Source organism: Schistocerca cancellata, chromosome 1 (genome assembly GCF_023864275.1).
Source record: "Schistocerca cancellata isolate TAMUIC-IGC-003103 chromosome 1, iqSchCanc2.1, whole genome shotgun sequence".
In the NCBI taxonomy this organism is placed as follows: domain Eukaryota; kingdom Metazoa; phylum Arthropoda; class Insecta; order Orthoptera; family Acrididae; genus Schistocerca; species Schistocerca cancellata.
Genome location: NC_064626.1, coordinates 293,906,674 through 293,932,669, shown reverse-complemented (window position 1 = coordinate 293,932,669; position 25,996 = coordinate 293,906,674). Strand labels below are relative to the sequence as shown.

The window sequence follows — 25,996 nt, the reverse complement described above, 5'->3', positions numbered from 1 at the left end:
TTATTAACTTTACCCCTTTTCAAATTTAATTTCCACCAGTTTCATTTGCATTTTTCCTTTCATTTAGATGTAACCCTTTCCTCCCTATTTACCGACAGATTAACTTCGGTGACGATTGCTTTTCCCAAATTCCATTAGGTACACGCGGTTTAATTTTTCACTGTCATTAAGGTCGATAAGTGAGGGGGAGATTACAAATTACAGCCAAGGTTTGACTGCTGTATCTGTCTCAATGAAATCTCAATGAGACTGCATTGCACTTTGCAGGCAAACCGTATACAGTACAAATAATACACTAATCACCCAGAACATTATGGCCACCGACCAACTATCGATGTAAACCCGTTCAGACGATAGGAGCGTCACCTGGCGAGGAATGACTGCTAGTCAGGAACATGAATGGTGCACGTATAATCAGTGAGTGTGCTGTCGGTGTGTAGAATCGGGAAGGATTGAGATCTATCTGAGGTTGACTGAGGGCAGATAGTGATGGCCCGGAAGTTCGATACAAGCATTTCAGAAACTGAAGGAAACGTCGGGATTACGAGGAGTGCTGTGGTGAGTATCTTAATACGTGGCGAAACCAAGGCGAAACCACGTCCACGCGTCGTGGGGTTGGGTGGCCACCACTCATTCCCAGATGCTGCACATGGGGGCAGGCTGGTAAAACAGAACAGGCGGGGAGCTGTGGCAGAGGTAACATCAGACTTAAATGCTGGGCAGAAAACAAGAGTGTCTGAACACAAATTGTACCGAACACTCTTAACGACGGGCCTCCGCAGCTGACGAACTAAGCATGTGCCAATGCTAACACTACGTCATCGGCAACCATAACTGAAATGGGCACGTAACAATCGGCCCAGGACATTTGGGCAGCGTCAGTGCATTGCATTGTTTGATGAATCCCGATGCCCATGGGAGGGCGCGAATCCGTCGTCTTCCAGAATAACAGATCCTTAACACCTGTGCTGCGGGGCAGAGACAAACTGGCGCCGGCTTTATTATGATCTGGGGAACATTCAAGTAGGCATTCATGGGTCCAGTGGAGCTCGTGCATGGCACCATGACGGACACGGTGTATTGCACACTGGTTTCAGCCCACGTACAGCACTGCACTACCTAATGACGATCATATTTCCCGACGGCAGTGGCACTTTTCAACAAGATAATGTAATATGTCAGAAGGCTAGCAGTATGATAGAGCGGTTCGAAGTACACAGTGGCGAGTTCCAATTAATGTGCTGGTCCTCGACCACGCTAGATCTGAATCCGATCGAGAACATCTGGCATGGTGTCAGAGATCATTGCCCCCTTCCCGGAATTTACGGGAATTGCATGACTTGTGTGTACAGATGTGGCACCAGCTCCCACCACAGAGCTACCAAGACGTTGTTGCTTCCATGCTACGTTGCGTCACCACTGTTACTCCAGCCAAAGGTGGACATACCTGCCATTAGGGTGGTGGTCGTAATGTTCTGGCTGATCAGTGTATATCTTTATGCTATAATGAAGGACTTTGTCTTACTGATACAGACAAAACTAATGTGATAAATACATACACTCCAAAAGTACAGAAATCAGAATCGTTAAGGTACTCCCTCTTATGCGAGTTCTAATTTTTAGAAAGTTCACGTTCATTTCTAAAAAAGCGTTTAGATTACACCCGAATCCAACGTCTTTGTATGTGAGAACTAATCACTCTGGTAAGTTAAACAAGGAGTCAAGCTGTTCACTCTTCCATGACAAATCATGCATACAGTGCCTCCAGTTGAGAGAGTCCTGCTCATTAGCACTGGTAGTTAAGAATTTTGATGACACATGTATTTTGAAGTCTTTGAAATCAACCAGGATTACCTCTCTAAACCTGGTGTTCATACATCTCGCGCTCTATACTGGAGAGCGTTGTTCCATCTCCAGTATCTATAACCGTTTATTGCGTATTTTGCTTTTGCCCACAGCCAAAATCTTCATGTTCTGTAACATGAAAATACAAGAATTTCTGTTTTCTTGTATTGCGAGAAGTAATTCATAAGAAAGCATATGGATTCTACCAGCAGTATACAAAGCGCGTCATACTTACATTTTGCAAGCACACCGAAGAAGTGAAGAATGATGACACGCTCTGCTATGACGATGATGTTTGTCATGTTGTAGCACCAATGACAAGCTACTCAGTGGGTATTACAGCTTTTATAACACACCAACATGCTAAGTCAGCAAGTTCCAACACACACAAACTGTGAATAGTCAACATTAGTTCTAACTGCTGCTGCGTCATTTTCACATATGCAAGAACATCCCAGAGGAGTGCAAGCTCTGAAATGTGCATAAAGCAGGAAACTCCATCTGGAATATGTGTCTTGTATCTCTGCATTTCAAAACAACACGAAACAAAAGCAGGAGAGCTTCTGTGAAGTTTGGAAGGTAGGAGACGAGATACTGGCGGAAGTGAGTCGTGCTTCGGTAGCTCAAACGGCAGAGCACTTGTCCGCGAAAGGCCAAGGTCCCGAGTTCGAGTTTAGGTCCGGAAAAATCAGTGCAACTGAAAAACGTCTTTTGCAAGCTGAACTTAAATTTTTTTTTTACTTAAATTTTTGCACTCAGACGCATTTCGCCTTAGTTACCAGTCATTTTCAGCGGTTACATATCAACATCTAATTCGCTATTTGTAACCTAAACAGCTTTCCTTCATGTGGCAAATTAGGTGAAAGTTTGCAGGTTTCTACGTGGACACTGTTTTCGAAATATAGCTGCTTAACTGTCGTAGACAAAAAAAAATGGTAGTTAAAGTGCTGTAGTTCGAAAACAGTGAGCAGAAAACAAACTGAAAACTTTCAACCAGTTCGCCACTTGAGACAAAGCTGTTTGGCTTACAAATACTGAATTAGCCGCTTATATGACACCCACTGACGATGTCTTGTAACTCAGACGAAACGCGTCAGGGTGCTGTGACTGACCACAATTTTGCCATAAAAATGTTATTCAATTACCATTCCATAAGGAACAAGTATAAAATGATGATGTATGCGAAATTTATTACAGTTAATTGAAATATATTGCGGCGTAATAACCTTATTTTCCTTGTGAAGGCAACATAATAAATTATAAGAGGAAGACAGAGGTGCGACACCAAAAGAAACAAGTAGTGAAGCAAGTACAGATACAACAGCTGTATCTTAACTGAGAAAGACTGCTAATAAATACCGAATAAATATGATTATGCTACAGCGATTCTATAGGGAAATGAAAGCTGGTTTTGCTCGTAACAAAATTTATACTTACACATAATCCCGAAGTTTGATTAGCAAGAAAAACATTATTTCTGTTAAGGCAATTGAGTGAAATTTTAATAGGGATTAATTTTCAAATTTATTGCCATTAAGCACGAAAAACACCTCGAATTAACAAGTGATAGTGCATTAAATACAATGCTGTGTAGTCTGTTACACTCAATGGAGAAATTACATTATTCCCAATTTCAGACCTTAATCCAGCTGAGCACAACGGTGGATACAAACATTTCACCAGTTTTTGTTGTAGAAGAAAGTACGAAAGAAGACAGACCAGGACGAAAGGGAAAGGTACAAAGAAAGCAATCATTTTATGATAGTAGAAAGTGGCAAAGGAGAAGAAGCAGAAAAAGAACAAGAAGAAGAATTCTTTAAATGTGATCGTGTTGAAGACGAGTCGACGAAGAAAATTCTCGTGGCTACCAATGCTCATAAGCCAAGATATCTGTCCTACGGACAAGTAAGTTCAAAGAGGTGCTATAAATAAGACCCAAGCAAACTTGTATTAAACAAAAGTGGCAGATCATTACTGAGAGATGACGTACATATGGGAGAGAACGAAAATATATTTGAATTTCGCAGTTTGAATAATCCAAATGTATTGATGGAACGATCAGTTTTCTTGCCATCCCTGAAAAAGATAGGCAATAACTCACGTGATTACGCAATAATGAAGAGGAGCTTGGAGAAGCATTGATCATTGCTTGATTTTTTTAATGGCTGTGGAAAATAAAGAGGAAGACTCAGACGCAAACGGGAAGATGTGTACGAAAAAATAAAGTTTTACTTTGGGACCTGAAGAACTTAGATAGGTAATTATGAACGTACTCCATTGAGACAGATCCTTGTTAAGGTGCTTAAGGTACCAATAGTAGGTACGGTGATGATAGTGGGGAAAAAAGTTTCTACAGCTCCATTTTCCCAGAGGTTTTTTGTTGTTGGCGTGGCAATTGCTACTTTATATATCAGTTGCATTATGATCAAACTTTTATGCTGAATGTGTTCCATGTATGGGAAAATGCATAGATGACTTGTGAACTAGCCGAAATTGTTTTTGCGAACATCCAATGTTGTCATTGCCATCGTCGTGGGAATAGCATTGTTCGCTTTCACAACTGTCATCGGCAGTTGCATTTCCCACTGTAAGTTTACGTTTCTGTTTCTCAATGTTATACAACCAATTTTTATTCATTTTGATGAACTAAATCCATGGTACAGAGGTTAAACTATGTTTTGAGCAACATATAATTTATTTCAGTAGTATCAATATATTAATAAGTATCAATATCAATATATTAATAAGTACTAGAGACAATATAAATGCGGAAATATTTGATTTGTAAGTCAGACGTGCTTCGAAGTGTGCTCCAACAACGACAGTTTGGTCGCCAACAAATGTTCCTTAGCCTATACGTTTTATTGGGAGTGCCAGCATGCATGTCTATGTCCATTTTTAAAGTATAATAGAATAATTATATTACGGCAATAGCCCCCGGTGTCTTTTGTGCTCAAAATCATGCGTACTTCGAAAAAGAATACTATTTTACTTTAATGCAAAATTTGAATTTTCATTCACTCGGAAGATGATCGAAAGGTGTACAGCCTAATTATCAGTATAAGAAATGGATTCTCTGCTGCTGCTGGACGCCCTAAATCTAATGAACCAAAGTGGTAACTGTATCAGAAGAAAGATTCGTTACTGGGATTCTTCTTTTCTACAATGCCTGTCCTGTATCATAGTTCGAGCGAAGCCTAACAATATGTTTCGTCAATTCTTTGTTTAATTAAAAATGAAACCTTCGATTATGTTAACTGCAGCTATAGAAACGTTTCAGAAAGTAAATTGAAGTTTTATCTTGTTTCAAAACACACACAGAGAACGTTTTATGTTACAAAGAAATTATCTCAGAAGTGCCAACTGCTTTTCTATTCATTGTGTGCTGAGCTTTCAACTGCTGCAAACTGTACGGCACAAGTCACTGTACTCGCTACTGCTCTCTACCTGTGACATGCCAAATATAAAAAAGTTACACGAGACGGCTGAGCGTACCTTCCTGGCGGTGTACTGCGTCATCTTCCAGGAGGCGGACAGCGGCTTGGCCGTGATGACCATGTAGCGCTCCACGGCTATGGCGGCCAACGTCACGATGGACAGCAGCCCGAAGTGACCCACTGCGCATGCGTACAGCTGGCAGCCTGCAACAAAGCGATGGCTGTGGCTAAGGTACCAATAAGAATGGTGAATGTAATCGTACATGCTTCTCGTTTTAACCACTTTATCACCGGTATGTGGTCAGATATGCGGCTGTTTATGATTATTTGACTAATTCACAACATCAGATTCGGTAAGAATTATCTCGTTTATTGGAAATTAGAATTAGGAAGAGATATTTCTATAGCGTCATGACAGTTTCGTGAGTCTACATGACTATTTTAAAATGATTGTAAAGAATCCGCCTCGATTTGCAAATCGAAACCGGCTGTTGACCTAGGTTTCGGCGCGGATAACCAAGCCTTCTTCGGAACACACTAAACATCAAATTGCCTAAAGCGGCATGGTCCAATATTAATACAGAACGCCCAAAAGGGCAAAAGACTCGCATACAATGTAAAATATACTGTACGTGTGTACCATGTCAATAGCTGTACTTATCTCAAATGTCCATACAGCTGCAATGTTAAAACTTTTCATGGCTATTTTATACTGTAGAAAACCCTGCATACTAACTGCCTTTGATACGTGTAACAAACTCTCTCAAGGACAGAGGTCAGCGCCTTTCACCTTCGTTCAATACAAGTTATGCGAAAGCTGAATGTAAATGGCATCACCATGAAACATACTGATAAACCGAGTTCATTCAGTGTCCTACTGGGCCAGCTATTGACGCAAAAGCGTTACTGTGAGAAGAGTTGCCATAAACTCGCCGCAAGAAATAATGTACTGAGAGAATTATCAATCGGTAGTAACGAGATCGACCATTGGTTCTGAGAAACAAAACACGGAAGAATATGCTTGCCTGATTTGGTCCAGACCTTTACTTTCCAAACAGGCCAGCTCAAGCTTAAACGTAACTTGTTACGTGAAAACTACGCCATGCGATAAATTACACTAAGCTGCCGAATTTATGGGCCACAACTCCCAAAGAGCTGGACCACAAACAGCCTGGAATGTTGAGGCACGTAATCGATGAACGTAACTCCTTATTTGGAGTTCCCTGTGAACCTGAGAGACAGAAATTCAGCAAGATATTCTTGAACAAAGAATTTACCAAGCCTCCAGACGACTACCCTTCACTACGGGAAACGCACAGCGGCGACAATTTCAGAAGAAAGATTTGAAAGAGCCCGAGTATCATCGGAATTGGCGCAGCACCAGTGACTTGATTAAGTGGGATGTTATGCTGGGTGTTCCACTTATATTATGATATCTTGTGCGGCGCAGTAGATAGATACCGGACTGTGAGCGCACCGTTGCCCGGCGATCAGATGCCGTGTCGCCCGTCTATTGCTGTGCTACGATTTGACTACATTTAAAATATAAGCAAGGAAATTTTTTACTCACCCAGGTAACACAAGGATATGCTGGAACTGCCTGCCATTATTTTTCATGCATTTCTAACATTGACTCAAGAAATAATTAATCGTACGATGTAATTCTCACTGAGATATTGAACTAATTGATTCACGGATATTATTCATAAGTTCCTCTATCGTGCGAGGATTTGTTGTGCACACTGTGTCCTCCAGAGCACCCCACAAATAAAAATCGCATGGAGTTAAATCAGGACTTCTAGCGGGCCAGATATTGTTACTAATCACTTTCATCGAACATATCTTGAACTGCGTTCAAAGAAACATTGGCCGTATGAGCCCTTGACGAAGCCTGTTGAAAAAAATGCGAGGCTTATTTCTCTTTCACTCAGTTCATTAAAAAACGGTCGAGAAATATTTAGCACATATCATTCACGCGTAATTGGGCTTATTATTCTGCCACCACTAACTGCGCACCATACGCCTATTTTTAGGTCATGAAGGGATTCCTCATGGAGCACATCAGGTCTATCTGCGCTCCAATGTCGACAGCTTTTGGAATTAACCAAGCCTCGTCTGAAATCAGAATGAGGTAAACATCAATTTCACCGACATGCACTTGTTTTATAATCCATTCGCAAAACTTAACCCTGTGCACAGGATCACCAGGTCGAAGTTATTGTACTACTGATACTTATAAGGCCGTAGCCCAAGCAGCTTAGCACCTCCTTGTACAGAGATGCATGATATTTGTGTTTGCTGCGAAAGACGTCTAAGTGACTTTTTAGGGGAATTTTCCAGACGGTATGCAATGTCATTAGGACGAGCTTCTGTGAGCACTGTACGTCGTTGTTTGCGCTTCTTGTCTTGGACGCTTCCTTTTTCACGAAATTTTTTCACTAATTTGTGACATGCATCACGAATCGGAACTCGAACAGCTAGCTAGGAACATCCGTTCAAAGACTTTCCGAACAGTACGTGTGGACTCTGTACGCAGTGTGGCTGGCACTTGGATGGGTGATCATCTGGCCGCCATACGCTGTTGCTGTTTTTCGGGGTGCACTCAGCCACGTGATTCCAATTGAGAAGCTACTCGACGGAATAGTAGCGGCTCCGGTCAAAGAAAACATTATAACGACTGGGAGAGCGGTGTGCTGACCACACGCCCCTCCTATCCACATCCTCAATGAGGATGACACGACGGTCGGATGGGCCCGATGGGCCACTTGTGGCCTGAAGACAAGGTGCAGTGCTCTGGAATTGAATAATTCGCACTTGCCATTGTTGCGTTGGCAAAACTTCACTGTTACACTCGTGCCGTTTGTTTCATTGCTCGAACAGTGGCCTTTAACCTAAACCCGCAAGAGAGGGCGGGCATAGTGCGGTCCCGCGGATCCGATTCGACCGGCAGGCGCGGCTTCCGTAGCCGGCCTGCGATGCCCCTGGCAGGCGGTCGTCTGATAAATGGAACATACTGTAGATGGATACGATGGAAAATGTGGTTGTTGCGAATACCAGGACGTGCATCATCGTGTGATCTGTCGTAACTATCCCAGTAAACATATAATTAATTTTAAGGTGGAAGCAAAGAAGTACTACACGTATCCCAATTTTGGGCTGAAGATCTTTGATCCCTGTGCACGAAAAACTGAAGTATATCTGGTAATTGTGCTGCTTAGGAAACGTAGCGTCGTCTGTAGAATAGAAACTGTTACCCAGGCTAAATTTAGTAAAGTGTGTAGTTCTTAAAACAGATACGTGCATGGATGAAATACTGAATACCACCTCCTGAAATTGTTGCACTGAGGAAACTTGTGTGATCTCTCCGTGAGCTACGGTCGAAATGTTCCATCAGTCGTTCAGTTCATCGACGATAGGAGCTGGCTTCTTGGTCACGAAGCCATTGTATGAACGTCCTTATCACTTTTGAACCTGTTCCCCCTTCTCCCCCCCCCCCTCCCTCAGATGTTCAGGTTTCCGAAAAGGTGGAAATTGCGTAGTCCAAAATCTGGACTTCCCTATTAGCGTCACCCGTGGTTGTGTTGCCTCATTTCTCATTCCTTGTCTTATCAGTCCACCTAACTTTCAAAATTCGCCTGTAGTGCCACATCTCACACGCTTCGACATTCTTCTGTTCCGGTTTTCCCAAAGTCTGCGCTTTACAACCATACAATGCTGTGCTGCATACGTGCATTCTCAGAAATTTCTTCCTCAAATTAAAGCCGGTGTAGACTTCTCTTGGCCAGGAATTCCCTTGTTCCTAGTTCTATCTGCTTTTGATGTCCTCCTTGCGCTGTCCGTCATTTTTGCTGCCTAGGTAGAAGCATTCCTTAACTTTATTGTTTTCGTGATCATTAATCTTGATGTTAAGTATCTCGTCTTTCGTCTTTCTTCGATTTACTCTCAGTCCATACTCTGTACCAATTATGCTGTTCATTTCATTCAACACGTTCTGTAATTCTTCTTCACTGTCAGTAACGATAGCAATGTGAACAGCATATCTTATCGTTGATTTTCTTTCACCTTTAATTTTAATTTCTCTCCTGAATCTTTCAATAATTTCCATCATTGCTTCTTCGATGACAGATTGGACAGTAGGGCGTAAGACTACATCCCTGTCTTACACCCTTTTTAATGCGAGAGCTTCATTCTTGATCGTCCTCACTTACTATTATTCCCTCCTCGATCTTGTACGTAAATTGAATTGCCCGTCTTTCTGTACAACTTACCCCTATTTTTCTCAGAATTTAGAACACCTTGCACCATTTTACATTGTCGAACGCTTTCTCCAGGTCGACAAATTCTATGAACGTGTCTTGATTTTCTTTTAGCCTTGCTTCCATTACCAGCCACAGCGTAATAATTAAATCTGGTGCCTTTGTCTTCATTAAAGCCGAACTGATCGTCATCTAACACATCCTCAGTTTTGATTTCCGTTCTACTGTATGTTATTCTTGTCAGCAACTTGGATGCATGAGCTGTTAAGCTGATTGTGCGATAATTCCCGCACTTGTCATCTTCCGTTGACGCTTAACACGGACAAATATATCGTACTGCGCATAAAAGGGGAATGTTTACGATTGGCAATGTCATAAGAAGCAGCCACAATCATTAAATTTATCCAAGTATATGCTTAGAATGATTTAAAGTCGAGGACCACATAAGACCAAGACATGAAAATGGCTGGTACACTGACATTCATTTTAAGATTAGAACTGTGACATTTCATAATCTTACTGCGTATTACCGTATCCAAGTGGATGACGAGAACTTCCATTTTTTAACATCTGTTTCAACATTTTGAGATTCGGTGTTCAGGAAATTTTAGGAAAGCCACTGAAGTAAGTTTGACGAGCGATTTAATTAATAGTTTTGATGGTTTCCACCGTGATAAAATGATGAATACACCACTGGTCTTTGTTAGCAATCGTATTCAGTGGTAATGCTCCCCTGTCGATGATAATTTGTGACATAACATGTTTTACAGAGGGTATCACGGTAACACATCTCTCTGCCGCCCGTGTGTTTTATCCTCCACTACTTTCTTCCCAGTAGGAATGCGCAGTTGGCTACTATTACGTTGCATTGGAGCGTTTTACGGGCAGATTATTTCCGCTCTCCATTTTGATATGATTTTTGTTTTTTATATTTCTGCAGACCCGTGAATACGGTTTATGAACGGAACTGGTCGGAATAATAAATATAAACACAGTCATCATCTGTGCCTACAGTACCTCGCAGATGGAGTTGCCAAAGAGTTAGGCATCCATAAAGCGGCTGCGATGAAATGTATAGACATCGAGCGTCTCGCCGGATCTGCTCGTAACTATTGCGCAAACGGAATGTACACAGTATGATGATATCACAGTTACGTGACGCGTCCCACTATTTGCCGCGAGGACAACGTCGCTCTCTTTACATCACAACAGCTATTTCTAATTAATTTTCTCATGAAAGTATCTAATCTTTGGAATACTGACCAAAAAGCACCAGAAGCAGGAAATCAACGTCAGTGTATGCGTATGAGTGCTCTATAGCAAATAAATTCATAATTTGTGATACGGAAATGTTTGCTTTTGAAATGGAAAATGACATTTTTCTCTTATAATTTCCTGCTTCTGTTGAACTAAACCCAAGTTAAACTTGCTAAATAGTGTACACACTCATGAACAACTGTTAAGCCTTATCCACCAGGAAACTCACATCCTGTCGGCTGTTTAGCGAGTGACTGCTCCAGTTCTTCTTGAATGATTCCTTGTTATGAGCTAAAATCTCACAACACAAAGTATCCTTCGAAATATGCTGCCTGGCAAAAGAACGCAAGGTAGGATGTCAATGTAGTTTCGTACACATGGACATCGTCCAAGAGAGAAATGGGTACTGATACGGAGCAAGAAATGGCAGTGGTTATCCTCCCAGGAATGGCAATATTTGCTGAAGGGGGAATAACCGTGATCGCAATGGGTATTGAAGGAAAAACAGACCGACAAATTATCAGCAACGAAACCCGCGTCACCAAGTCGAACAAAGACAGGAAGCACGGAAAGATGACGTGGAAATAAGGTCACCAAACCCCAATAACGTTTGAAATGTCGGGAGAGCGCCCAAGTGAAGGGGAAAAGCGCACCTACCCAAGCAAGTAGCAGCAATATAACGAAAGCAAAACACTTTGACATGCGTGGTGAAAGATGAACGAATAGAACCGCAGGGACCTAAAGATGTCGAGAGACCGCGAATGACAGGAATTAGTTGGGAGGATTTCGCAAAAAAGTAATAATAATAATATAATAAAATAAAAAACCGGACTACCAGAACAAAATGAAGCAGGGATAACGGAATTCGAGTAAGAAGACAAAGTAATTAGCATTGCAGAGTTATTTAATACTGAAAGTAGGGAGAGCCGATTACAAGAGGATAACGTACCGTCGAGAGAAGTAAACATTGTCTCACGACAGGTAATAAATAAGGAAATAGGATTGCAGGGATCAAATGAAAGTGGGGAGATATTAATTGGGAGTATACCGATGAAGAAACAGGACTATCACAGGCACGCACAGTGGGGGAAGAGGTTAGGGACGAAGTAAATAGAATTGCTGAGTTATTTGTGGCTGAGACCAGAAAAGACGAATTTCAGGAGGATAATGAGCAGTTGACGAAGGTTGAAAATAAATTACAATTGGGCACAGGTCCCAAATGTGTACAATTATGGACGTTACAGAAATATAATCAGGGCATTTAGGTGTGATTATTTGGGAGTTTCGGCGAAGAAAGAAGAAGCAGATGTACTTGAGTTGAGGGAAGAAGGAGTTAAATGTGAAGAAGTTGTAGACGAGAGAAGGTTAGTGGTCGAGGCATGTCCAACATCTTGATCTTGAAAGATCAAGATCTTGAAATGACTCACGTATGATTCGATACAAGCTACTTCAATGCAGGGACATTAGCAAGAACCGAATAAACAGGTCAAAGTTCAACCATGGTAGCAAAATTCCAATTAATGTAATCATAGAAAGCGGAAGCGAGCTAACCGCGATTTTGGAGAATTTATTTAACCAATGCAAGGCTAATGAAGAATTGAAAATATAATTGGAAACGAATAAGATTGAGGTGAATGGTCCCATTAAACCCATGCTGCGGATGTTAATAAATAAACAAGACCAATCCAATTTCGTTATCATTCCGAAATTAATGGTGGACATGATAATAGGTGCGCGTTTTCTGAATGAAGGATGAGCTGCGATAGACATTGGAAAGGTTAGCTTGACATTTGGGAGCAATACACTTCTCTTTGAGCCAGGCCTGTACAGTGTAAAACATAGGTGCAAGACCAAGAGCCTTCCAGACCTAAGGAATGGTGTTCCACCATTCAAACAAAATGGTATAGACATAACGAACCAGGCACAGAATGAGATACGTAAACGTTCAGGATTTCGTCATGTAAGCCATATTAAAAGGTATAATGAATAATCGCTAATAGTCATCAGTAAATAATATCAAAAGATGCCGTCAAGTATGTACATCACCAGGAGTCTGAGGAAAGAAGAGACAGAGAAATGAGAAGCACCTTAAATTTTTATATGTAAAAACTAACATGATATGCAGAGCTCCCCAAGGTGAAACCATTAAATCATGATCCACTAGCAAGACATACTAACATGCCACACCACGACACCACACGTAACGAACACAAGGAGTCTCATTAGCTTAAGATATCAGGAACAAATTGGAACCTGTTAGAGAAACTAGAACTATAATACAGAGATGTAAAAAAATTCTCAAGGGGCGTAAATTAGGCATTCAGCTTAAGGTAGGTTATAAGAAAATATTTTCGTACTCAAACCTCCTGCAAGACACTGTCCACGACGATGTGGCGGACGACAACTGAAGATGTGCAGGACGTGAATCGACGAGATCAACGATTTTCTACGTTGCGGAGGCGCCGCGAAGGGCCCGAGAAGGATGGCGATTTATAACCAAGGAAATCCTTGAACATAACATCATGCCGTGATAAAGAAAACACAAGGAAGGTCGATAAGCAGCAGAAGATCAACATTAGGTCCTGGCCTTGAGAAAATTCACTTTCGATCGATACTCAAATCGGAGGGACTGCAGGGAACGGCGGGCCACAAAAGACGAAACAGTAGATTAAAGATCAAAACACCTCGCCAAAACCCCGGCTTCGCTGAGGCACAAACTGACCAAAACTTACGTTTAGAATCGCACTGTCGCCATCAGCTGCGATATTATATTGAAAAACAGCGCTGAATGAATCAGTCAGTCAGTGCTGAACTACACGTCCTAATCAAAGATTGAAATACTAACGAATGTCAAACTTAAAAGCAACTAGTAATCAATAATTTCCTACATTCTGCCCACAGAAGAGACAAGGTTTAAGTCTGAAGAAAGGAAGATGAGGAGTTCCAAGGCTGATGTTAAGGCAGAAGATAGGCGAAAATATTTCAAGATACACCTTTTCAAATACCCATCCTGTTGTAAACTGGTTGTCTGCGAAGTGGGCTATAAAAACATAAATATCTTCAGCAATGTTTTGAGAAAAGAAATACACGCTTTTAAAGTCAATTCTCCACGAGACGCCGCACTAAAAGGTCCACATTATTATAAGGGCCACACCAAACTACGGCAATATCCTATTGCAAACATCGATGGAAAACCATGCTTCCCACCCAAATGTTTGCCGACAAACATCTCGTACAAGTCGTTCAGCTTCGTGCAAAGACATTCGTCGCCAACCTCTTGCACGAACAGTCGTAGACATCGTGTGAAAATATTGGTCGAAATTTTGTACAGATCAGTGTCATACAAAGAAAAAACTGCAAAAATCACAACAATGAACATAGGACTTCAATGTATTGATACAATTTAAATTCTCTATAGAACATGTCTAAGTGTCTGAATAAGAGCTGTGTAACAGTCTTTCCACAGTCTTGTTTAATTAGTAGTGCAGGAAAAATCTTTCTTTAAAGAAATGTTTTATGTACATATAATGTTAGTTAGAATAATATCTTAAAAGGCAAAATTGTTTACGTGGATTGTGTGTTAAAGATAACATTTTTGTAAATATTAATCATTTGGATTTACAGCTCCTTGTGTTGACCGTGCTTGTAGTTGAAATTGTTGGATGTAAGGTCAGCCAGTTATGCAAAATACCGTTTTTTCCAAGTTCCCAAACATGTTTCAGCACCGCTGTGCCATCATCAGTGGTTTCAGTTTGATTTAATGTGTAATGTGAACATTTTTACTAAATAATTACAAAATTATGGGAATATTTAGTTCAAACAACAATATGTTTATTTCAGTTAATACCTTTACACTCGGTCTGCATGGTTTTTCAGGACAACATCTGTATTATTTGGTGGTCACCTAGCTAACATATTTTCAAACAATCTTGAGAACATGATCTTCAGACACATAATAAAACCAAAAACCTACAAAGTTATACACTGGCACCATTATGTCAATGACAAAAAATTCCGGACTGATGAACCATATACAGACATAGAAGAGGTACATAATGAAATAAACTCCTTACAATCAAAAATTAACTTCACATTAGAAACAGAAACTGACAACACATAAGGAAGCAAACTTGAGATTCAAGCTCTGTAGACTAAACACAACACTCGTGAGCAACAAAATCTAAACACAATAAAACAAATAGCAGTAAAAAATAGTTGTGGTACCCATATGGTAGACAAATTAAATTAAAAATATGTAAACACATAAGAAATGAACATACCATACACACACACACACACACACACACACACACACATGTTCTCACCCAACACAGAACAACAAACAATGACTACATACAAAATACAACAGAGCGACAACATATACACAAAACTAATGGCACTACTCACCTACAACAACAAAACTGTGCACAGAGTAGGCAACATATTAAAGAAACAGGGACTGCAAATAGGATACAGGACAGAGAATACAACAGAAAAAAGACCTGAACACAAGAAACACCCATGAATAAATTTAACAGATCAAGAATATATGACCTCACATGCAACACTTTCCAGTCACTATGAGTAAGACAGACATGCAGAAACTTCAAAACCAGATATTCAGAACATCTGGGAGCTTTAAAAAGCAACAGCTCCCATAGCACTTTTGCTGAACACCTAACAGCCCACAATCACCACACATTACATTAGAAACAGACTTAATAATACTAAAACCTAGCCCTATCCTATACAGCAAACCGACCATTGAGGAAAACTTCTACACACAGAAGGCAATAGCCGAAGGGAGACAGGTCATAAATGAATACACTACACTCTGCAACGGCACAACTATTTAAAAAATTAAAGGAACTTTACACAAGAGACAATACAAACAGCTAAAAATTCTGCACACTCACACTCGCACACACACACAGACACACACAAACACACACACAAAGATAAAATGCAAATAAAATTTAAATTTGGCATCTAACTCACTGGTGAAAAAACGAACACTGATTGGTCTGGGACACACAGCAACCACGATTACAGTGTGTTTTGGTGAAGTTGAAAGCGCTTTCATGACCATATTTGTGAAAATATGTGTAATATTTGTGTGTCGTCACGACACCTGATCAGGATACTGAAAGAAAGTGCTTGTCACACAAAAACGCAAGTAAAATCGAATATGGGCGCGAAATATCGCGACAAACTAAATTATGTTTGAAGCATGAAATGATAGCTTAACTGTCAACAAAATTTCTCTCCAGCATCGTATGGTTGCACATGACAAGTTACCTGTAATAAATAATACACAAGTGGTCTTAAAAACCATAAAAACCGAGTGTAAAGGTATAAACTAAAAGAAACAAATTGTTGTTTGAACTAAATATTCGTATAATTTTCTAAACAGTTAGTAAAAATGTTCACATTACAGATGAAGTAAAACAGAAACCCATTAATGATGGCACAGAGGAGCTGAAACATATTTGGGAACTTGGAGAAACATGCTTTCCATAACATGTGGATCTTACATCCATTCATATTTTATAATTAATTTACTGTATGTGAGTGTAATATTTTAAAATCTTATTCATGCATAATTATCAATGCCATATTACTGAAAAACCACATTGTTTGTTACAATAAAGTTTTTTTAAAATAATATTTCTGTATGAACATTGTTTTTGACTAAAATACTTTTCAATGTTGCATGACCCATTAATATCAAGTTTTAAAATTTTAACATTTGTAGGATTTGCTAAGGAATTACTTTGATGCTTATATTAGTGTTAGAAACATAATTTTTGTACAACAAATAGCAGTGGGTAAACGCTGCATTTTTGGATTATTTGTAAAGTCATTTAACTTTCTGAGCTGATTTAAATTGTAAGTGGTTGAAAAATAGCATTAAAAGATCGATGTGAGAGGTTCCTCATCTTTGCAATAAAATCTAAAATATGTACAACACATTTAGGTAAATAAGAAAAAGAAATTGACATCAGTATTGATAAAAAATTATATTTTCACTTAAAGGATTCAATTAAATCATTAACAAAGTGAAGCATTTTAAAAATTAAAGCATACAAACTATTAGAATTAAACAGAATAAGGACTAGATCAAGTGACTGACCAATATTCATACTTGAGACAAAGTATAATTCTGAGTGTCTTAGATAACCCCTCAACCATTTTCTAACCTCAGGACGAAAATTACCACAGAAGAATGATGATATGTGAAAGGTCAAACAAACAACACACCTTACATTGAATTCCTGAAACAATTCTGGTTTAATCGATATGTCACACTACATAGTTTCTTGAAAATGTACGAGTTACTGATAGTCAAAGCGTATAAACAGGCCAGAATTCCATGAATATAAATCAGTAACACTCGCGCTAGTAATTGCACACTCGTAGTTTCCCAGACCTGAGCTACAAGACGCCGTTCTGAGGAAAGAGAAATTTCTGAGGAAAGAGGAATTTTACGACAGCAACACCTGTCTCATGTAGTCTGAAAGCTTCACAGTGGGACGTTAAGTGAGACACCAGAGCCACTGTGCAGACTGCCTCTGACAAAAGCCATGCTTGTCCCTGCTTTTAACGATGACCCTCCCGAAAGCCTTTCTTCAGGAACACAGCTGGAAATAGCAGATAAATGTCTGGAGGAACCCAACTCAGAACATTGATGACTCACTGTAGCCACCTGTCTTACAACTCGCATGAAAGAAAAACCTGTTTATCACAGTATTACGTAGCAGAAGTTAAAATCTGCCCAACGAAAGAAACGATGCCTGTGACCGGCTACAAAAACTCTAGTGGGTGGAATTATAAGACGTACAAATGGTCTTATTGGCCAGAAAGAAAACGTGTGAGCGTTAGGTATGATACAGGCAAACTGTAGAGAGAATATTTCGCTTTTGCTCTTGGAGGAAATCGTCGAGTGTTTGAGCAAGGTGATTTGTGCCACGCTGAGATGATTGCTATTGTCATTGTGTGAATAATTGTTCTCAGGCTCATCTTAATTCAGAAGGAGTTAAACTGTAGGGTCACCTAGTATGGAGAATCGCACTGAGCACTGACAGTTAATCCTTGGAAGCGATTTGAGGGCAACGACGTACGCACTATTCCAGCCAAATTTCGTGTACCGTGCCAAGTTACTTTGCTAGGGAGTAGCTAGGAGTCTCAGCATCGCCGAAGTCTTAGGAAATGTATCAGACCGGAAATTAACAGTTGAGAGAGATTTAGAATAGATTCTCAGGTTCACAGCTTGCGGCGACAGGAGCCACTGCTACAACCGACGAAAGGTAAACATGCACGCTCACACTATGCCAGCAAATGATATTCAAGTGACACTCAGAATTGCGGTCGTCTCTACTATTTTTTTGTACATTCAGCCATGACCTGTAGTTAAACATATTCGTGATTGACAGGTTTAACTGGTGCAGAAAGGCGAGATATCCGATCTAATGAAAAGGATTGATCAGCCACTGTAGAGTGCTTCATACTCTTAAGTTAGGGAATTGTTTCAATTGTGTACTTCTTTCCGATTGCATCTTAGCGACCCACATTCAATTTTGGGTGTTTTCATTGTGCATTTTATTGTAATGAATATCTCTAGTCGCAATTGTATTTAACCCTTTCAGACCTGGTGGTCACAATTGTGTACATAAAGTTTGTTCACTAATATTTCGCTGACAAAAAATGTGAGGTGCACCCAAACTCACTTTGCAGATTTGTATATGTTTCTTTTAGCCATCTCCAGCTGCTGCTGCTCTCTTGTGAGCAGTCTGTGAACCACAAAGCAAAATATACTCTCTGGTGTCGTCTCTCTGTGGGAAGCCATTACACGCTGACTTTATTGCTATAATAGTCACGTTGTGGGTTTTTTTATGAATGTTTTGTGTGGTTTCCTTCTTTTGGAAACATTAGACATTCTTTCAGTGGAATTTTCAGCAATTTTATTCAGTTCATATTTGCGTTATGTATCAGGTAAGATTAATGTACACATTTGTGTACAACAGGTCCTTAATGGTGTAAAATAGGAAAAAATAACCTAAAATGTGTGTCAGCTATATTTGCATGGCTATGGTAGTTATGTATGGTAATTTTTCCATTAATTTCAGTACGAGCAGCAAGAAAGGAGAATAACTGACCTCTACATATGATTTTATTTTATATTGCTGGCTTTTGACTTAGAAATATGGATTATCTTACTGTGAGGAACAATTGGGACTTGATTATGGACATAATTGAAAATGGTGGCTTTTCTAACATTAGTTTGAGAGGAGATGAGGATGACAGTGTACCACTTATTGAAAGGCAAGCTCCACAAATAGTAAAACGTGCTGGAGCAAATAAAGTGGGCTTGAATGATGTGTGTAGAGACACCATATCTGAAGATGAAGATGTTGGAGAGGTAGTGGATGCTGAAATGAAGTTTTTATCCAATGAAAACAACCCAGAATTGAATAACCTGTGTGAAAACATAATGGTGACACCTAAATAATCCATAAAATGGAAACGCAAGCCTCTAAGTACCATTGCAGAAACATACAAAGCTCCAAATTTTGAAGAATATCTCTTGTGTTCTCCAATGCAATACTTCAAAAGATATGTACCAGATGATTTGTTCACTAGCATGGAAGCACATACTCATATTTATGCATTACAACGAGGCAAATCCTCATTCAAGCAGTCAACTCCTCAAGCCCAAGAGATGCTATTTGGTTTGCATATATTGACTGGCACCTTGAACTTTCCCAGATTATGAATGTATTGGGATACAAGCCTGAAGGTAAATGTGTTTTGGGAAACATGTCACGAGACAGATTTTTAGAATTACGAACAAATTTACATTTGGTGAACAATCTGGAAAAGCCACCTGAACATAAAGATAAATTTTACAAAGTCAGGCCTATTTACTCAGCCATTCGAAAATACTGCAGTGAACTTCCTATAGAAGAGAATGTTTGTGTCGGTGATGGAATTATTCCTTTCACTGGGAAGTTTTCTGCAAAGCAGCCTGTCAAGGGGAAACCAACTCCGTGGGGAATCAAAGTCTTCATGTGAAAAGAGTGGAATAGTGCATGATTTCCTTTTGTATCAAGGTGCTACAACTGAACTAAATACAGCATACTGTAAAAAATTTGGATTAGGTCCTGCTGTTGGTTTAGAATTTTCTGTTCCACCCTCGAAAGGTAAAGTTCATAAATTATACTTTGTGACAACTTCTTTTTACCGTATCTTCTGTTTCAAGTTCTGAAATCTCAAGGTATCAATGCAGCAGGTACCGCCCATCAAAAGAGATCTGGAAAGAATTGCCTTTTTCAGGTGATAAAACAATAATGAAACAAAACTGAGGATACTGGGAAGAAATCACTAGTGCTGATGACATTACCATGTGTAAGTGGTTAGACTATAGGCCAGTTGTATTGTGTTCAAACTTTGTTGGTAAAGGCTCAGTGGATAAAGTTGAGTGGTAGAACAAAAAACACTGTAAATATGTGAAAGTAGAAAGACCTGAAATAGTGAGAAGACATGAGAGTCATACCAAAAAGAAGAGGAGAATTATGACCAGCTACAGAGATACAGTTTTATTCCATTGACCATTTGCCTTTGCATGATGCAGGAGCTCCAAGTCGCTGCATATTTCCGAAATGTACAGGGCGTTCTAGAATTCAGTGCAGAAAATGTAAAGTATATTTATGTCTCCAAAAGGACAGAAATTTTTTTTGCAGTTTCATGCGAAACTTTAAAATCAGTGTTTTGACCATTGTTGTTTAAATAAGAACTGTAATTTGGGATTATTTTTATTGTTTCTTCTGTTTTAAAGTGAAATAATGAGTGGCATACTTGATCCATAGTGTTAACTTCCGTAATGTATGACATGAAGCTCGAGACCTGATGAACACAATTGTGTACATTAAATAATTAGAAAACTAGGGATCATATGGAATTTTTTTCTTAGAAAAATGTTGTCAGGAGACTCACCTGAATGTAAAAATGATGTCAGATATTTTTATCATAAGGAAATAAAAATTCGGGTCTGAAAGGGTTAATTTGTTTGTATTTTATCAACCACCGGACCTGTTCGTCAACCATCTTACTATTAAAGAACCTTAGAATATTTAGGAATTTCGCTTCACAGTTGTGATTATTCATACCCTGTACGTATTATAATGATGGCATTATGATATTATGAAGTCATACGTAGAGTAGATTTAAACCTGAATAATGGAAATGTAAGATATCATTTTTTGCTAACATGTAGTTATGCCTGAACCCATAGACTAATTTCTGTTAGCGATAACGGTTCCTACACAGGGAATGTAGTGGAACTGACACTGAGATCGTTGTTTGATTATATTACCGTCCACACTGCTGCACTCTGCTGAAATCAGCATGCCTGACATGGTATCTTTCTACAATGAAGGCTATAGGTTCAACATAAAACTCATAAAACATTCACAGAGGGTTCTTGTACAACTGTGGTAGGAAGATAGATCAGAAGTCTCACATATGTTAGAATGCAACCATGAACCTAATCGTTTTTGTTAGTTAATGATAGTGCCTTGTAGCCAAACCAAAGTATTACAATTTGTATCCAATTTTACTAACGCAAAACACGTAATTTTCGAGCACGTGTTCATGATTTCCATATGAGATATGTATTATTTATTTCCCAATAATCGCACGGACTGAGGTCTGGGGAACTGGGAGGCCAAGCATGACGAAAGTGGCGGCTGAGCACACGATCATCACCAAATGACGAGCGCAAATGATCTTTCACGCATCTAGCAATATGGGGTGTTTTTTTCGCTTCTAATAAAACCCCATGTCATTCCAAGCATGTGTGTCAATTTTTACCTCTCTATCTACATTATTTCGTCGTTTATTAAGTTTTCAAATTTATACTGACTTTTTGATCACCCGGTATATAAAATTCGTTGTATGTATTCTTTCCAAAGACATTCTTCTTCTAGAATTCAGTGATAGCATTTATTCTACATGTACATTTTTTTCCCATTTTACTAAAGACAGACACGATAAATCTTAGATTTAAAAATGAGTCTTATCTTTTTCTCTGATTTTATTGAAATATCAAACAATTCTCCAAATGATGTAAGATGTTACTAGTACCACGTAAGTGTTTTTGGAAATGCTACTTTTGTGTCACTGCCTGCATTGTCATGTCGGATGGACTACATTGTCAGGTGCCCTGATGTCTGTTCTCATGATGTATCCTGACCCTGTCCCATCGGTTTGGTAGGCCGTCTGTTCCATATAGTTCCATATTATTACAACAGCTGATGCCTGAAACTGGAACAGTGTAGGCTGGTTCATTGAGTATCACTCAATAGCAGCCTCAGTCATGGACACTGGTGACAGTCATCCATGATCACAGAAACGCTGTCATTACGTCAGGCAGAGAAAATATGACTAGACAGTGTCACAATACTGGAACAATATTAAACAAGATAGAGAACAGACAGCGAAAACACGGGTGCCATCGATACCACTGATCGACTGGGTCTAGGCTAACTGGTCCCAGTATCTGTTGAACAGAAGAGAGTCTTATCTTTTCACGATTCGTAATGACCGAATCATCCCAGTTTATTTCTGGAGCTTAGCGGTTTCTAGTTCTTCTACATTCGTTTAACAGGTCTGACTGAGTGTCGTAAGTGCTGCATCTTGTCCCCCTATCTAGTGCATGTTACTTAATGTTAAGAGACGAACGAAGGCAGTTCAATGCACTCTTTGTTCAGAATTTTATGCTGATTTCGTACTGTCTCATACACGGAAGAGTCGACGTCCCTTTCACGGTGACCAGCTAACTGTGTCGAAATGTTTACGCCTTGTGGCTGACTCATATTCACATCTTCTTGTGTTAAAGCAATGGTGAGCTGTGGGGACATAGTAAACGACTACTCAGCTGTTCCAGTATTATATCAGTGCGCAAAAGTGCTGACAGACTATACTCGAAACAGAGTGTCTTTGCTCCAAGATAATAAATCGATTAATTCTGCATAGGATGCAACTTCTATGAGCTATCAATTTTTACTTTACTTTCTTCATTTTTTGGCATGGGATCCAATGACACCTTACTATATCATCGAATGAAAAAATCATTTAATGGCAGGCATTTTCAGAATGACGACTACGTATTGTTAGAGGTAGAACGATTCTTGAAAAACCAAAATTCAGATGCCTACAGACAAGGCGCCTGCCAGGTCAACCATCCTCGGGAAATATTTGCCGCCTTCAGAGGTAAATACAAGTACTATGTAGGGAAAGGAATGGCCCCATCACTGAGATTAATGGTCACAGTTTGACGTTTTCGAGCTGCAGATTAAAATCTTATGAGAACCTTTGTAAGCTGTAGGCATTTCCACGAAGTATGTAGACATTCGTATGGCATTCATGTGATACTTTAGATCCAGACATACAATAAACAACTCTGCCCCGCTTTAAAATTTTGTTTATTTTTAGTTAAATGTTAGCTTTCACAAAGATTTTTTTTTTACATATTCACCAACACTTTGAAATTCCGATGTGAGAGAGTACTTGTGGATACGTTTGTCCTTCAACGACGATTCAAAAAACATAAAGCGTCAATGCCAGAGTAAACATCTGGGAATGTTTACCAGCAGACTTGTAAGAAGATACTGTTCACTGACATGGTAAACGTCTTTACATGTCAGATAATTTAGTTTGTGTTTAATGTCTTTCATAATATCTTGCACAATTCTTTAGGATGTAAGAAATTATTTTGATCTCAGAGGAGAGTAGCATTAATTGTACAACTTTTGACATTTTATTTATTATAGCCGAAACAATAAGTGCAAAAATTATTTAAACAATGCCTCCTTCAACTGCAGGTTGTTGTTATTGGTATTTGATACAAAGAAGTCATATTCTAAGAAAAATAAACGCACTACGCTATATTTTCTAAACATTTGCAAGTGGTACAAGTTGAACCCTAATTTGCACCAGAAGGTGCATAAGTTTTACCGCTATATCCCTGAGGTAGACTATATGTACTACTTGAGATTAAAGAAATGTTCCATATTTTACTACTTACAACACTACTTGCAGGCATGCAATGTAACTGTTTACTTCCTTGCCCCACGCCTACACACTTTGCGTGAATCCACATCCTGTGTTTCATTTCTTCTATTCGATCTTGTCTGCTGGCTATCCGCAATTTCGAAACCACTCCCTTTTCACAGGGGATAATTTTTATTTATTTTTTCAACTTTTAATTAATTAATTACTTTACCTATCTTTTATTATATATATATATATATATATATATATATATATATATATATATATATATATATATATATATATGCATGAGCTGCTAGTTAACTTTGAGGCTTCTTGGCTGGATGTTGAAGTTTTTCTTGAAGCTTTCACTACTTCCCTCGTATCCAGCGATATTTCTTTGATGGCTTATATATACAGCGCTCACTCGCGCTCTTGTTGCAGTTCGCCGATTGTCCTCGAGGATGCCTTCCGCAGTCGAAGGCGAAACGTCAGGGGAGAGTCTTACGTATGGACCACGACATCTCTACATCTACATCTACATCCATACTCCGCAAGCCACCTGATAGTGTGTGGCGGAGGGTACATTGAGTACCTCTATCGGTTCTCCCTTCTATTCCAGTCTCGTATTGTTCGTGGAAAGAAGTTGATTGTGTTTTGGGGCTTATGGGCGCTCAACGTCGAGGTCATCAGCGCCCTGACACACATTAAAGGGAACGAATGTAGACAGACCTAATAAAACTGAAACAAACACGCAAAGAAAGCAGGAAAAGAAGGAAAATGTGACATAAGAAAGTAGAACATAAGGAAAGGGAAAACGTTGCAACAAGAATGCCACAGTAAGTTGTCATTAGCTGGCCACTTACATAAAATATGGGCGAGCTTGTCACACAGTGAGCAAATTAAGATCCTCTCCCTAAAATCTTTGTAAAAACATTTGACATGGCACATAACTTTAAAACCTTAACCACATTCGTCCGAGTGTTGCCTGAAAGAGATGGCAGGTCCGCTGGCAAGTCAGCCGCGGCCCGATGGTCAGAAAATAAAACGCAATCCAATAAAACGTGGCGCACAGTGACCTGGACGCCACAAGCACCACACATTGGAGGGTCCTCCCGCCAGAGCAGGAAGCCATGCGCCATAGGGCTGTGGCCTATCCGAAGCCGAGTGAGGAGAACCTCGTCCCGTCGACGGGGCTGAAAGGAAGTACACCACACACGCGTTGTGGGCTTGACTATACGGAGCTTATTGTCAGTCACTTCCAGCCACTCATCCTCCCACCGACGCATGACTCGTGAGCTCAACAGCGAGGTGAGTGCGTGCAGTGGTATAGTACACTGAGATACTTGTGGATCGAGACATGCCTCCTTGGCTGCGAGATCTGCCCTTTCATTCCCAGCAATGCCAACATGCCCCGGAACCCAGCAGAAAGCCACCACCTTCCCCAGTCGTTGTAGATGGAGGAGGGCATCCAGGATGTTCTGGACTAGTGGGCTCTAATCTCTCCGATTTTATCCTCATGGTCTCTTAGCGAGATATACGTAGCAGGGAGCAATATACTACTTGACTCCTCGGTGAAGCTACTGAGCGTCTCTCCTGCAGAGTCTTCCATTGTAGTTTATCTATCATCTCCGTAACGCTTTCGCGATTACTAAATGATCCTGTAACGAAGCGCGCTGCTCTCCGTTGGATCTTCTCTATTTCCTCCATCAACCCCATCTGGTACGGATCCCACACTGCTGATCAGTATTCAAGCAGTGGGGGAAAATGCGTAATGTAACCTACTTCCTTTGTTTTCGGATTGCATTTCCTTAGGATTCTTCCAATGAATCGCAGTCTGGCATCTGCCTTACCGAAGATCAATTTCTTATGGTCATTCCATTTTAAATCACTCCTAATGCGTACTCAGCCCGGAAGTGTTAAGTATAGAGGTACAGTTGGTAGCTATGGACATTGACTCACCTGCGACGCCGAAGACCCAGTGTCCGCTGAATGAGGAGGTGGCAGCTGCGGCGTGCAGCAGCGACGTGCACAGGTCGGCCACCGCCAGGTTCACGATGAACGCGCTGAACGGACCGCGCAGGCGTCGGAACCTGTGGATTGGAAAGCCACTGTCAGAGAAGATAGGTGCGGCAAGACAGGTCCTGAGTG

At 40.0% G+C, this 25,996-nt stretch overlaps 1 protein-coding gene across 1 annotated transcript in view; it reads right to left on the bottom strand.

The window, feature by feature from the left end:
• LOC126170786 (melanopsin-like) overlaps positions 1-25,996 on the bottom strand; it is a 158,843-nt gene that overhangs the window by 52,007 nt on the left and 80,840 nt on the right. Inside the window, exons 3-4 of the mRNA XM_049920753.1 lie at positions 25,808-25,938; positions 5,341-5,486 (exon numbers count right to left, since the gene is read on the bottom strand). Coding sequence (XP_049776710.1) covers positions 5,341-5,486; positions 25,808-25,938 — 277 coding nt within the window. The remainder of the gene's footprint in view (positions 1-5,340; positions 5,487-25,807; positions 25,939-25,996) is intronic.